Raw genomic sequence first — 15,694 nt, 5'->3', positions numbered from 1 at the left:
TTAGCTCTGAGTGGCCCACATGAACATTACCCTGCCTATAAAATATTTACATCAAATAAAACCAAAATAGTCATTGTTACAATGAAAGTCAACTATAATCTAAGGCCTTTGATGATTGAATTTTTATGAACTTCATTACACCACAACGCTTAACAGGGTCTGTTGTGTGATATCTCAAAACCAGCATTGGTTTTTCGCGTAGATAACTCCAATTCAATCTAGTAGAACTCCAATTCTCACGTTCGATATAACGTCCTACCTCAACTGAATAAAAACTTTGTTATATTACTTGTCCTAATTAGTGTTTTAAAGGATGATATCTACTTTCTTAAGAAGGTCACTACTACAGTAGAGGTCACTCAATATTTCGGGATCTCTCTGAAAAACTTCACAGTTGTATGTCTCCGCGTTTCTAACTAGGTATTGCTATTGAACTTGGTTGAATTTCGTTTTGTCGCAATTGTTTCTAGAAGCCGCTTTTTCAAAGACCTCAAAGCTGCAATAGGTTTTTCTAATGAAGGACTTTAGTTAACTTGTTGACCACGCAACACTTAAAACACAGGACAGGGAAGGGGCATAAAAGAAAAGAAAAGACACTGCCGTCTTTTCTTTTCTCGTTTGCTCTTTCTCGGTCCTGTGTTTAAAGTGTTGCGCTAATAACAAGTTCACTATGAATCCCAACCAACTGGCCCAACTTACCATCTTACTGGAAGACTTTAGTTCTCTTATATGACATAACCGCCTAACTCCACTATTTAAAGCCTTTTTATTTGGGCCTTTTTATTACCTGAGCCGAGTGAAGCCTATATACATCTTAAAAACCCTTCAGCTAAGAATATGTGAAGAGATCAAATAAATATTGTATTTTCCTGAGTTTTGATGATTTGCACACAAATGTTGAAACACCGCATATAACCCCTCGAAATCGTCACATACATGTGCGGTGACGGGTCAGCGTTGATTCTTCACAACCATCGATGTTTTGCAAAGATGTCGGGTCGTCGACCTGTGGAACCACCCATTCATCCCACGGTGTGTCGGCAACAACCTGGAATACCGTGTATTTGTTGTATGCTCCCCCGAGAAAACCAAGGCATGAAAGCCTGAAGTCGATGAGAACCAGCTTTTTTTTGCAGACATGCTTTTCCGTTGGAGATGCTTTATTTTGGCACATGATCGCTTACCCAGGTAAACTAGGAATAATTTCTCACAATTGAAGTAAATCCAAATAAAGACAACATTTATGGAAATATAACCCAACAAAACACTCATAAATGCCCAGCGTACAGAGATCTAGAGCCGAAATGCCATGCTGATATGTTCGCACATTCTTCATTTTTCTAAGTGGCTCATTGTAAAGATCAAGGACATTCACAGAGTCAAAACAGCGACCGCAGAACAGGCGCCTGCTCTTCCTTTGTAGGTGTGCTTGCGACAACGCTGCATTTGTGAAGTGCCGACTTATTCAGAAATACGCGTCTCTCTTTGGTAAGGCACGTTGCCGGAGCATTTTGCTATGACTCGTAAATCTTTTGGCGTAACACATCATGACATGGCCGAGAAGGGCACACATGCACACAGGGCCAACTTAAAATAATCATTTCGGTTTAGTTTAAGATCACAAATAATATTTATACAATAACAATAGATCGGTACTTCTACATGGCATTCTTCCATAATTGTGACGTGTAATCAGTTATACCCTGGTATTGTTGGTGTTCCCATAAGTACATTGTCATTGGCACAGTCATACTCGTGTATGAAATGAATCATTTTTGTTATTTCTCTGGTCTCTGGACTTGTACACTAAGCAGGCATTTATTAGCTTTCTCAGTAAATAATTACAAAGAAACGGCTCCACCGGTTACCGCACTGTTAAATATAGATATTGTTATAGCATGAGGGAAAACGTACGTCATGTGTTAGAGGCAAATACACCACATATTGCTAAGACTTTTCACTTACAGTAATCCAAAAGTAACACTTACAAATCAAATGCACAGAACCGTACCTCATAAACGTACACATAAACCGTTGTGATCAAATACACATCGTTTATACCTACCAAATTACACGCTACCGACTGCAGTGTCAACTAGGCCAATAGCACGTTCTCTTCACCGAGTTCTACAAGACACACATAGGGCACGCTGGTCATTCAAATTATGTGACTCTTTTTTAAGTGGGCACATAGCTTCACATTATGTGCACGCGGTGGTTCTATTTTTTTTTTACATTATTTTGCATGTTGTTCTTGTACTTAAATAAGGTGTGCCTCTTACCCTGTGAAGTATCTGCTGTAGTAGAGATTATATGTAGAACTGTCATCAAGCATCTTCGATACAAATGGTTGCGAACATTTGCAATTTCACCGTTTATTTATGCTGTACGTTTCCTTTTACGTGCCTTGTCGCTTACGCTTGATGTCGTGTAGTACGTTCAGCAGGTATCCAGGGAGAGTACCTTGCCACATTTCTCGAACCGCCTCCGAGAAAGACGCCGCAAGTGTCGAAACAGCGTTCTTAACGAACTCGCTGCTGCCGCTTATTGTCATGCCGATTCCAGTCAGTTCAGATGGCGCCACTGTTCCCGCAGAGACGAGCCTAACGTCCGTGCCGTTGTTCGTGTACTCGGTGAAGAACTCGACACTCATCCGGGCGTAGCGAATGGTGGACACCAGAGTGCCGTTATGCCCTTTGCACATGCTCCAGTTAATGGCGTTGGAGAGAGGCGTGCAGTGTAGCTCGAACTGGAAAAAAAACTAGTTTGTGATTTACAAGTTCTTACGGACAGAAATCGGTATATAGGTACTACACAAAACACCGAGGCTTCTAAATGCTTGGTGTGTGACGTGAAACGAGCTCACCGATTTCATAATATCTCTCTTACCAATACGTTGTAAATGCAAGAATTATGCAGTCATTAGAAAAACATATCAGGCGCGAATTTATAGCCACCTTTTCAGGTAAGTAACCTAATTAACCACTCATGAGGACAAACCTCATGCACTTTACAGCATGCATACACTTCAATCATCAAAGCATCATTTTAGTCTGCTTTGTACAAATTGTAAAGTGCTCATTGCAAACAGGTTAACGAGGCGCGACTGCGTACAAAATTAAGCTTAGGAATTCCGCAATAAATACAATAGATGCAATAAGTCTATAAAAGCAAGTTGCATGACAAAACGGTGTTTCATAAGAATGAATGATTAGGCCTATCACGAGAAAAAAATCAGTTGAGAGACAAAATTAGGAAATTAGCATTGCAGGAAATTGCATATGTCGGTAAGCTCATGGGTTATGCTAGAACGCTCGGATTCAATTTGCAGGTCACAAAGGGCGCTTACCAAAGTCAAGTCGTCATTGCCTCGGCAGTATGTCTGAACGGGTCCCAAAATTTCACAGTTTTCAAGCCCTTTGAGCGTCGTCGTTGTCAGCGTCACTCCGGGAAACCAATCCGACTCGCGATTCAGGGTTTCAGTATATTCAGCGGGCAGTTTTTTGACCAACTCGTTTACTGCGTCAAACACTTTCAGTGCTCTGCCACCACACGCGGAATCTGCAAAAAGAAAGAAAAAACATGTAAATATAAGTACCTGTCTTTTTTACTTAAGCTAGCACTGAGAGTGGAGCACACGACCGCGTATACAAATCTGTTTAAAATACGGTCATTATTTGAGTCGTATATACTTCAAGCACACTTCTATCTCAGAATCAGGTGTTTTTTGTTCTTTATGTTTTACGGTTTTCTCAAATGGTCAAACCTGCATAACGAAAGTGGTTTAATAAGTCAGGACAAGACAAATAACAATAAAATTTCACATTAATCTGAATAATAATGTTAGGAAACGTTTTTCTAAAGAGAAACTATTTGAACAATTGTGAGAAAAAAACATTGATGGTTAGGAACACAGGGTTAAGTTCACGCAGTGCGTTTCCCTCATTTGCGCAATGTAAACAGTTCAATCTCACCTGTTGGTTCTCCGAGAGACAAGGCTGTTAACACTGCCAGTATCGCCACAGCCGCCATGAAAATTGTTGATGCTGCGAACACGTGTGAGTTTATTTTACACTCATATTTCTACTTTAGTATAAAATATTTTTGTGTACAATGCTTGCGGAAATAGTTCAATATTGTCAGGGTGTTGCTTTCAGAAAATCGACATTTCTTGCGTGCATGCCTACCAACTATACCACGGGCATTCGCACAAAATTTTATTGGTGCTGCCATTTCGGCTACTGCAACCTCAATTAAGCATCGGGCACGCTGGCACGCTCACATCGAACCATATTTTTATGGCGTAGTGGACTGCACGATTGATTACAGTAAGTACGTCAATCACACAGAAACCCTGAATCACGTGCGCGTACTCGAGTGGCTAACTGGTATATTTGATGGTAGATTTGTAGAAGCGCGCAGTCATCTGTGATAAGTCCATGAGTTGCAGAGAAATAGCCACGGAGCTATCACTCTAGGTTGTTAGTGCACGCTCGTGCAATCTGAGTTCTGTCACTACTTACCACGTTTCATGATTACAAATATAGCAGTACGCATTCACCTATTTTTCTACGCGAATCATCTTTAACTCACTTGTTACGACGCACCATCATAGTGTTGCACTTCGATACGGGGAAATATACAACGAATCGCATAGCAAAATAAACACTCACCAAGCTGCAGTGAGCACTTCTTCTCTGCTTTCTGCACACCGTGCGTTTTCCTGCTCTCAGTGGCATGGAGAGAATTCTAGTGAGTGTCCCAGCGTGCTGCGGCATATATACCTGGGTAAGATCTCGGTGACTGACCTTTCCACTTCGAAGCAAAGGCGTGTTTTCCGACACTCCCTTTCATTCGCACATGCCGAGTCGACGAGAAGCTACACGTGCCGTGAAAAATACCCTTCTAAAGTTCAGGAACACGCGAAGTTATGCAACCTTGCCATGGACAATTTTCTCTGGTCCAATCGCGCTGTCCTTCTCCACAGCCCTACATCCGTTATAACCACCAACTTTCAAGGTTGTCCAAGCAATTTAAGAGCCGGAGGCAACTTTTAATCTGCCACGGATGCAAAACACTTGAACACTTCATGGTGCACACAATTTTTTTTTGTTTAGTGACAACTGTGGGTGCTCATTCACAAAAACACAATGTTTCAATGTTCATCACGTTCTTTTGCTCTCTCTGTATGTATCGTTTATGTTTAAATACCGTGCAATATATAAGTGCGTAGCACTAGCGTACTATGCAAAAAACTATAAATCAAACGAATTGTGTAATGATGGCATTACTCATTCTCACTGTTGTAACACTATGAGAAGGTACATGTTTATCATTGGTCGTTACTGAACTAGAGGCCTTTACTATTCCATTCTTTTTTGCTACGTTAAAAGGACAAAGAAAAGTTTGCATTGGGATAATTAGGCCACATTTGCGAAAACAGAAGGAGGAGGAGGAGGAGGAATAAATGAGGAAGAACAGGGAGGTTAGCCAGTTCTCAGACCGGCTGGCTACCCTGTACTGGGGAAGGGGGTAAGGGGATAAAGGATGAGAGAAAAGAGACGTTGTAAAAAAAGAGAGAGAGAAGGTCATCAGACAATCCACGACGCTGTTTACAGTCTGTCTCTAAGACAACTTGCCCGCAGAAAGCGCGACAATGCTCTCAATACCTTGCGTGCAGAGGACGGTCTCGGCCAGTGTCCTAATGCCCTTTCTTCCGACAATTGGCGGTTGTCTATTCTATCTAAAGCTTTTGACAGTTCTTTTCCAGGCACGCTGAAACGGGGACACTCGCAGAGAAGATGGGAGAAAGTCTCTGCGCAGCCACAGTTGTCATATGTCGGGCTTCTGGCCATTCCGATTCGAAACGAATAAGCATTCGTAAAGGCCACCCCAATCCACAGACGGCACAAAAGTGTCTCCTCTGCTCTGGTTATTCCTGATGGAAGACGGAGCTGTAGGTGTGTGTCCAAATTATAAAGGAAACGTTGGTGAATGCCGGTGAATTCCACTGAGCGAGTGTCAGTTCTCGTGCAAGTGATCGAAGCCTTGCAGCGGCGTCCGTTCTTGATAACGGTATAGCTACACAAGGGGCATCATCATGAGCATTTCGGGCTGCTTCATCCGCACGGTCGTTTCCATCAATGCTGCAGTGGCCTGGTATGCATTGATGCACTATGTCATGTTGTTTCTCTATAGCCCGGTGATGAAGCAGTCGTATTTCAGCAATTAGCTGTTCGTTTGGTCCGTGACGATATGGCGAGGCAATGCCCTGGAGAGCTGCTTTGGAGTCGGAGAATATTGACCATGTCTGTTGCGGTTCTTCAACTAGGAACTCCAGAGCGGCACGAATGACGGCGAGTTCTGCCGCCGTGGATGATGCCAGATTTGAGGTCCTGAACTTTATCGTGATGGATTTCTCCGGAATTGCCACTGCGCCTGTTGAACTTGTTGAAGTGACCGACCCAACCGTGTAAATGTGAATGCGTCCGCTGTGTTTCTCATGCAGAAACAATAATGTTGTTTGTTTTAGGGCCAAATTTGACAAATTTTTCTTCTTTTGCATTCCGGGGATGATTATCAGGGCTTCCAGTGGATGTAGACACCACAATGGCAACGACGGTCTTGCTGCGTGCGTGAAGTTCGTGGGAATCACCGTGCGATGTGGGGCAATAATAGAGCAGAACGCAGAGCATGGCCTGGAAGTTGGAAGGGAGGCGAGGTGATGCGATTGAATTCGGGTGGCATGTCTTATGTGCGTTCTTAAAGCCACGACACGAATGTAGGTTGTGGTAGGGTGTTCATGAGCGATTGCGACGGTTGCTGCTGAGGATGCGCATCTCGGCAGCCTGAGGCATATTCTCAGTGCTTGAGCTTGTAATGACTGGAGGACGTGTACGTTTGTTATGCGGGCCTTGCCAAGCACAGGTAGGCTGTAGCGCATGAAGCCAATAAAAAGTTCAGCATACAGTTGAAGCATGGCTCGTACCGATGCACCCCATGATTTTCCCGCAAGAAACCTCAGGACGTGGGTGATCATGGTCAGTTTCTTCTTCATGTAAGCGATATGAGGCCTCCAAGATAAATTACGATCTATTATTACTCCCAGGAAACGGTGAGTCTTTTGATAGCTGATTGTGTGTCCATTAATTCTGATGCGGTATGGCGTCATAGCCTTGCGCGTAAACTCAACTAGTGAGCATTTTTCATATGACAGCTCCAGTCCTCGTCCTTGAAGGTAGTTTGACGTCAGTGTGGCCGCTGTCTGAAGCCTGGCTCGTACGTGTAGACGCGTGACCCCTGATGCCCAGGTACAGCTGTCGTCCGCGTATATCGACAGATGTACGGAGTGTGGCAGGACGTCAAAGAGGCCGATGAGCGCAAGGTTGAAAAGTATGGGGCTTAGGACCTCGCCTTGAGGTACGCCGTAATAAGTATGATGTTGCCTTGTTGCGCCATCTTCTGTCTGAACGAAGAAGGTTCTGTCCTTCAAATAGCTGTAGATCTATTGATAAACGCGGCCTCCCGATCCAATGCTGCCCAAGGCGTCCAGAATGGTTTCATGTAATACATTGTCGTATGCAGCCTTAATATAAAAAAAGTGCCACTGATAATCTCTTTAGGCTCTTCTGCTGCTGTACAGACGTGACAAGATCAACAACATTGTCTATGGAAGACCGTCCACGTCGAAAGCCGGTCAAAGCATCGGGGTATATATTGTTATGTTCCAAGTACCACTCCAGGCGAGTCAGCACCATTCTTTCCATCACCTTTTCAAAACAGCTGGCAAGGGCGATGGGGCGATAGGAGGGCATGTCCAGAGGCGATTTGCCTGGTTTGAGCAGGGGCACAAGGCGGCTGCACTTCCACGAAGGAGGAACCAAACCGTTGCTCCACGAGTCATTGTATACAGCTAGAAGGGCACGCCGAGCTGTTCGTCCTAGGTTAGCAAGGACCAAGTAAGTGACTCCATCGGGTCCAGGCGATGACGAGCGCTTGCATGCTGCCAATGCTGCCTGGAGCTCCTCTAGAGAAAACATATTGTTCATCCGAGTGTCTCTGAACGCCGGCGCGTTTCGTAGGTTACTCATGTTGATCCCGGACCTCTTGTTTGCAACTCTGGCACAGAATTCTTCCGCTACATCGATTTCACGCCGGCCTTGGTGGAGAGTAAGGCATTTGAACGGACGATTCTGTTGTGGCAATGTTCGTAGGCCGCGGATTATTCTCCATATTTGCGAAAGAGGTTTATGGGGATCGACGACTCGCATAGTGACTTTCATCGTTGCGACTGTAGTGCATTGATTCGACGTTGAATCTTCTTTTGTAGACGTCTCGTTTCCCTCAAGTCGTATGTGGATTTCGTGCGCCTATAACGTTGTTCGACGCGACGACGGAGTGCGCGAAGTCGCTCCAACTCCACCTCATATTTGCAAAATTCTGGCAAAGGTCCACAATTAAACGTTGCCTCTTGAATAGCGGCCTTCATTATACCTTCTTAGCTTTCAAGAGAACCTTCTTGGTTTCTCTCGTATTGCTTCTCTGTTGATGATCTGTACTTTGACCAGTCAATCCGTGAAGTGGGCGCGATTTGCGACTTGCTTAGCCCCTCGATTTTTATATAGGTGGGGATGTGGTCACTGCCATGAGTTTCATTGTCCGCAAACCACTGCATCTTGGTGTTTAGGCTACTTGACACAAAAGTTAGGTCGAGATAACTACTATACGTCAGACCCCGTAAAAACGTGGGAGCGCCGTCATTTAAACAATATAGTTGGTGGTCAGATGCAAAAGAGGACACAGCTCTTCCCCGACGGTCCGTCTTCTGGCTTCCCCACAGGGGGTGATGAGCGTTAAAATCACCGGTAATAATCCATTGCCCAGGTGTCGCTGATATAATGGCACTTAATCTTGCTGGGTCGAAGCGGCCTGAAGGCGAAATATATACTGCCACTAGCGTGAAGTTCACGTTCTTACGCTTAACTGTCAGGCACACGTATTGGTTGCTGTCGTCCGGTGTTCCTGGATGCTCAATATATGTGAGTTCGCACCTGATGTAAACAATGAGCTTACTGGTTTCGTTACGGGTTGCAGATCTGAAAGCCTCGTATTGAGAAAGTCGTATAGCATTGTGAAGGCGTGGTTCACAAATTACGATAATTTGAAACTGATTCTTGAAAACATATGGTCGAAAATCCAAAATGCGGGGTTTAAGACCTCGGGCATTCCATTGAAAAATTGATGCCTCTTTCACTTGTGTACGGAAGGGCTGCAGAGAAAGAGCCATGGTGCTTCTGTAGATTTGATAGCACCGGATTCAAAGCGTCCAATATTTGAAGAGCGCTGTGGGCAGCTGGAGTCTGAATATTATTCAGGAGTACTCGAATTGTCTTCATGAGGGTCTTAATCACGTCTATTATTTCGTTATCTTGACTGTCATGACTTACTCGCTCTGAAGTAGCTTTCAGCGGGTGATGCTGTGGCTCTACTGGCGGTGTCACTGACGGCAGTGCTGGCCACGCGTCAGGGTCAATGTTTCTTGCGTCTTTCTGAGGATGCTTGTTCTTGGCACTTGATGCTTGTGGTGGTGAGTGCGTGATATGGGGTAGCGGTGTATCCCTGGCCTTGGCAGAGGATGTCCTAGGAGTTTTCCTATGGCGCGAACGCCAACGTCGCACTTTGGCAGCAGCCTCCCTGTGGGTAGAACCGTCTCTGGCCATCTGCCTCAGCACTTGCATCTCCTTCTTCACATTTGGGCACTGCTTTGATGACGCCTCGTGAGGACCTTGGCAATTGCCGCATTTGCGATGTTATGCCTGGCAGGCTTCCGTGTTGTGCGACTCCGAGCATCGGGAACACACAGCAGAACTTGTGCAAACAGCACTCACATGTCCTATTTTACAGCACTGCCGACACTGAAGAGGTTTCGGCACGAACGGCCGTACTGTGTGTCGAAAATGACCAACTCTTACTTGAGTTGGCAGGCTGTCACCCTTAAAAACTAGTTTCACGCATCGTGAGTTCCCGAGACGGCGGGCTTGCAAGATTATAGTAGCTTCCGTCACTGGTTTGATTAGAGTGGGAAAATCAATATCGCTGATAGAAGTGTCGACGTCGTAGATAACGCTTGCCCTAGAGTCCTTGCCATCTGGTATGAAAGAACGTACGTTGATGTTCCCGAGCACATTCACCTTGGTCAATTCGTCGAGAGCAGTACGTTGCGTAACGTCTATCGCCAGAACGTTCTTGCGGCCATTGATTCTCACGTCTGTTATTTGTCCCGGAACGAGCGCCTCAAGTGACATAGACGTGACCTGGTGATTAAGTCGGTTCATGCTGTCAGCGGCATTGAGCGGGACAAACAAAATAGTATGAACCGGTGGCTCTTGAATATTCGTGGTGGCCTTACTTTGGGAAGGAGATGTCGTAAGCAGCCTCCTCTTCACCTTGTGTCTTGCCACGGGCACAAAGTCACTTTCATCAGAGCTCTCATCACTGGCCGTAGAGTACATGAGCGTGTCCTCACTGTCGACGTCACTTGGGTGGCCGGAGCGCTTTCTTAGAGTAGCCACAGACGACGCGGAACGTATGGGTGGAGGCCCTGGTGATTCTACGTCCATTTTCGCAGGAAGAAGAGCGGCGTCTTCCACTAGCACCAAAGGAAACGAGAAAAAATAACAGAGACTGAAACCAGCGTTCCACTCAGGAAAAACTTCGTCTTCTTACCCCCGAAAACAAAAAGGGTAACGCTAACGCTAGATAGGGTGCTTTGCGTTTGTGATAATATATAGGGGAATGCACCTTCTCGTGACACACTTCCGTTTTTTGCTTCAGTCCGTGTTTAACAAGGTACGCGCAAGTGCTTGAGAAAAAATTTTATTTAATGAAAATAAATTACGGCCGTTACCCGGTGGCTTTGGTGAGCTCTGTTTTTTAATAAATGAAACTCAACCAAGTCATTGATCATGTCGCTGACACTTTTGGTTTATTGAATTGAAAATCTAGCGGCTGCGGCAGCACGACACAAAGGGACACAAAACAGACCTACAAGCAAACATCGCTACCTATATTGACGGTATGAAGGGGTGAGACTTGAGGGTAAAGTATGACCATACCAGATCAATCTATTATCCTCGGCATCATACTGCAACTTGTGAGAACAACACAGTGTACTAAAGGCTGCCGCTTTATTGCAACCTAATAAAGGGTAGTTTGTCTAGTTTGTGTGATTTAAAGAATGATCGTAACGAATGTAATAGCACGCATGCGGTGATAATATAAACCTAGTCTATACCAAAGCGCATGTGACGAAATAAAGCACAGGCAGTTGATTACAGAAGACTCAGAAAATTACAGATTACAGATTACACGTTTCCCCAATAGCTTTCAGGGTAGTGATGTAAATTGAAAAGATGACGATCAATCTGAGTGTTCTCAAGCTGTTCTTTGTCTTTTATCATAGGTTTATATTTTGAGAGCTGAGAAATGTAAAATTAGAAGCGCCTGCTTGTAGCATGAACCCACAAAAAAAATGGCCTGTATCTGCACGTTTCACTCCACATGCCGTCGAAAGACGATAGGCTTGCGTCTGGAGAAAATGAAGAAAACGTTCATTTGATGTTCCGCGTGATAAAATCGGTGAGTTGTATTCTGGAGGCGCTGAGTTAGAGTGTCTCGATTCGTGTAGCGAAACGGAACGAGCGCATCGTGGCATTTTAGATACGAGCGCTAACTGGCAGTTATCTTCGAAAACAAAGGAAGGCGCGCGCGCCCACGGAGAAGGTCTCGGATGCGATAAGCTGTAGAAGGCAAAGCGACGGGTAGTTGTTACCACCGTTTCGCCTTATCAAAGCGTTGGAAACACTCGCCTTTTTGCGAGCGCTAACTGGCAGTTATCTTCGAAAACAAAGGAAGGCGCGCGCGCCCACGGAGAAGGTCTCGGATGCGATAAGCTGTAAAACGCAAAGCGGCGGGTAGGTGTTACCACCGTGTCACCTTATCAAAGCATTGGAAACACTCGCCTTTTTGAGCATCGCGTTCTATTATCGGCGCAGCGTGATAAACGCTACGGTCCTTAGAGTTACTTATGTGGGCCTTCTCTAGTATAAAGACACAAATACAAAATATTGATGTGTTGTTATGGTGCCTCTAATAAGCGCAATAATTGATTTTTAATCGACAATCGCACAAGTATGAACGCTGACACTTGAGCAATATTGGTGGGCGCTGTGGATCAGGTTGGCCGTTCGGGATATTGTTGGGAGCCGTTTGGAGTATCGTTACAACAAACAAACAGACAAATGTACAGACAGACAAACAGACCTACATTTTTGCGTTCAACTACCCATAGAAAGACTATGGTATTTAAAAGGCCGTGTGCATTTATCACAAACAGAGCTTTTTAGTTCCGAAAACGTCGCCTGAATCTGCAGATCAAGCCCCGGACCTACGCTTTTCTGGGATTATCGCTATCCATATGGCTTGTTGCCGACTTGTGAATCATACCCGCAGTACAATGCTCGTATCACCACGACAGCCTTAAACAGCTCGTATCGCATGAAATCCATATTCAGCCTTGCTGTCGATGACGATGTTGGTGTCACTGATTGTGAGTGCAATATCCTCGTCTCCGTGAGCCAGAAATCGACAAAAGGTGAAAGTAAGCTGAAGAATAAAAGCTTATCTACGAGTTAAAATCGAACAAATGCAGTCCGCGTGACAAGCAGGCCTTCAACCACAGAGTCAGGTTATGCTAAAGCTTGAAACTGCTTCGGAAAAAATGTAATAATCTCATTTAATGGGAGTGGTATTCTTAATGCATGCAATAGTGAGGGGCAGAATCATTAACTCGGGCATCAAATGTGTTACTTGCACATTGAGTTGGTATTTTAAAATTCAACGAGTCACGAAGTGCTCAGACGTATTTGACCATCATCAGCTGCAATGGCATCAGTAAAATAAGCTACAGTGTACGTTCGCATGTTGCCTACAGACGCGCATACTACTGCCCTTGGTATGCTCGCAAAAAGAAGAATAATGGCGTAGTGGGCACTTACAATTTGTACTTCCAGTAGGCATTCAAGTATAGTTTCATACGGCAAATATTACACGCACAGCCTCTCGCTTTCTAACGGCACGTTTGAGGAGTACACTGAGAACAGAAGACACACTTGCATTGAGAAGGCGATGTGCACGGGGCCCCAATGCTGCATCGCCTTTTATTCTTCATGGGGAAGCTCAAGCATGCTCCACGTTTTTCGGCATTAGCGATGATGTAAAGAACAAGCATGTCATGCTATTCTTACCTGTGAGCATGGTTTTCATACATTTGTACTCTTCCACGTCCTGTTTGGTATATAACAAGTAAATGAGGCAGTCGATTCCTGGCTTTGTTTGGTGTTATGAAAACGTGCATCTAGGGCAAACTCTAAGGTGCCGCTGAGGGTTGAATGTAAGGTGGCCGAATCAAGAAACATAAATTTAAGGGTGCTAGCGCCATGATACGTCATGTATGATTATTTCAGCTTACAAATAAGACAACGTGAACTTTATGAATCTCCTTATGAATCTCCTGAATTTTCGCTTGTCATACGAGAAAATTAATGCCAACGTATCCCTGACTACTCGTGAAGAACGAACTATGCTACTTTCTAAAATTTTTTCACCTTGCTGCTCGGCTAGTGGTAACCTCGCAAGCCTCTGCGCGTCTGTCGGTAAATACTAGCCACCGAGAATGTGGGTACCCTATAATAGGAAATGTCCCGTTTTCTAACAAAACACGGCCAACCATAAAAAGCAGAATATATGAAGGCGATCAAGGACAAGCGTACCCTTCTAATCGATTGCGTATTCACAAAACTGCAAAATGCTGACGCTCTGCTCAACGATGCCAGCAGACCATATGCTGATAGGCTACAATATTTAGCAAGTTTTTCGGCAATCCACTGTTTTGACCTTGCAGAAAGAGCCCATATTATGCAATTTTGTGAATAAACAGTCACCTGGAAGAAGGCGCTCATATAGAAACGAGCACCACCCTCTTTTTGCCTGTGTGCATGTTATACTACGGACGAGCAAATCACGCCTAAGCCGGTTGTCTTTGTGTATTGTAAACGCCCGGGGTAGAGACCGTAAACGCTTCGCGCCTCTTATAATTAGGCACAATTACCGCATACCACGGCAATGGCGGCGCCACGTGCGCACAATGGGCTTTTGTTGTCTGGCGCGTAGGCTGAAAGAAACAAGGCGGAATTTAGAATGAACCGTTGTTGTCCTCGTGGTAAAATTACTATCAACTTCACCGATGTCGCCACCTCTCTCTAAAACACGACGGGGAAACCGCACATTTTCGTGAGCATGGTAGCGAATGCGTTAAGTTGCATTGATGGACAGGTGTTAAACACGGTGACAAAGAGGCGTAAAAGGAAGCTATGATGATTTGCCCGACCCTCAAAATAAAGAGCCTTCGCAAGAGTTTCTCTTGTTTATTTGTGAGCTGTTACACAAGGAAACTCTGGAAATTTACTGAATTTTATTTTCAGTATTTATTACACATTTACTTTTCTATACTCCGGACCGTTTTACATAGTTTTTGGCTGTTACTTTTCGCGTTTGAATCTGTGTGAACTGATCCCTACACTGTCTCAGGGACGGGCCTACGTTTACCATGAAAGTCAGATCGTGCAAGTTTCTCGACATTCCACGCTATGGTGTTCAATTGGAAAAAAACTTTCGCAAGCTCACATTCCAGTTTTTACTGTGAATAACTGTCGTGAATAGACCCATTTTAGTTCTGAGGAGTTTGTCTATTTATTTGCGTCATGAACAGAAAAATTATGCAATACGTATGCGGCCATCCACAGAATGTGGCTTCTACGTTGTGAAAACAAACCATCTATTTAAATCTACGCAGAACAAGATCCTCAGGGCGGTGAATTAATTCGAAACTCATATTTGCGGAACTTCAGTACAGCAGTGTGGTTTGTACAGATAAATTCATTCCAGCTCTTTTTGCTGCAAAGTATGTCTGCGCTCCCTTTGCCTCTTGCGCTACTTCCTTTGAAGTAATCCGATATATGGAAGTTGCGAAGCGCACAACGATTATTTATCTGCAAATTTCAACTAATCTGAGTTTTCAATATTGTGAAAAAAATGGCAGCATATCCACGGAGTGAATAATGGAGAGTGGGGTGAAGCATCCGTCCGTCCATTCGTTCTTGCTTCCGTCCATCCATGCGTGCGTCTGTGTGGCCGACCGTGCGTCCATCCGCCCGTCCGTGCGTGCGTCTGTTCGTGCGTCCGCACGTCCATCTGTGCGTCCTTCCCTGCGTTCGTCCATGCATCCACTCCTGCGTCCGTCCATGCGTCCATCCGTCCGTGGAGCCAACCGTGCGTCCGTCCATGCATTTGTCTGTGTGTCCGTTCGTCCACCTATTCAACACTCCAAGTACCACCATCTCGCATCTTTTCATCCTATATTCCTCATATAGAAGCACCGCCATCCAGCGGCCATTCCAAGGACTGAACTAGAGGAGGCACACGCACACTTTCTTACGGCTTGCGCTTCGTGTCTACTTTCCACCTTTAACCTCCTCGAGTTCATGGTATATACTAGTTCACTGTATTCATGGCACTGCGGCTCAACGCTCGCTAAACCTTTTGCGATTATGTTTATTCGAACAGAGGAGTCGCAACG

The 15,694-nt window shown here is 44.9% G+C and overlaps 1 protein-coding gene across 1 annotated transcript; it reads right to left on the bottom strand.

Moving 5' to 3' along the window:
• Positions 1 to 1,142: 1,142 nt before the first annotated feature.
• On the bottom strand, positions 1,143 to 4,808 carry LOC142764952 (uncharacterized). The gene is made up of 4 exons (XM_075865490.1): positions 4,674 to 4,808; positions 3,975 to 4,046; positions 3,350 to 3,561; positions 1,143 to 2,749 (listed from the first exon to the last, which is right to left on the bottom strand). The coding sequence occupies exons 2-4, from the start codon at positions 4,030 to 4,032 to the stop codon at positions 2,399 to 2,401; spliced, it is 621 nt and encodes a 206-aa protein (XP_075721605.1). The 5' UTR covers positions 4,033 to 4,046; positions 4,674 to 4,808; the 3' UTR covers positions 1,143 to 2,398.
• Between the last annotated feature and the right edge of the window lie 10,886 nt (positions 4,809 to 15,694).

Source organism: Rhipicephalus microplus, chromosome 6, assembly GCF_043290135.1.
Source record: "Rhipicephalus microplus isolate Deutch F79 chromosome 6, USDA_Rmic, whole genome shotgun sequence".
In the NCBI taxonomy this organism is placed as follows: Eukaryota; Metazoa; Arthropoda; class Arachnida; order Ixodida; family Ixodidae; genus Rhipicephalus; species Rhipicephalus microplus.
This window is presented reverse-complemented; position numbering and strand designations above follow the sequence as displayed.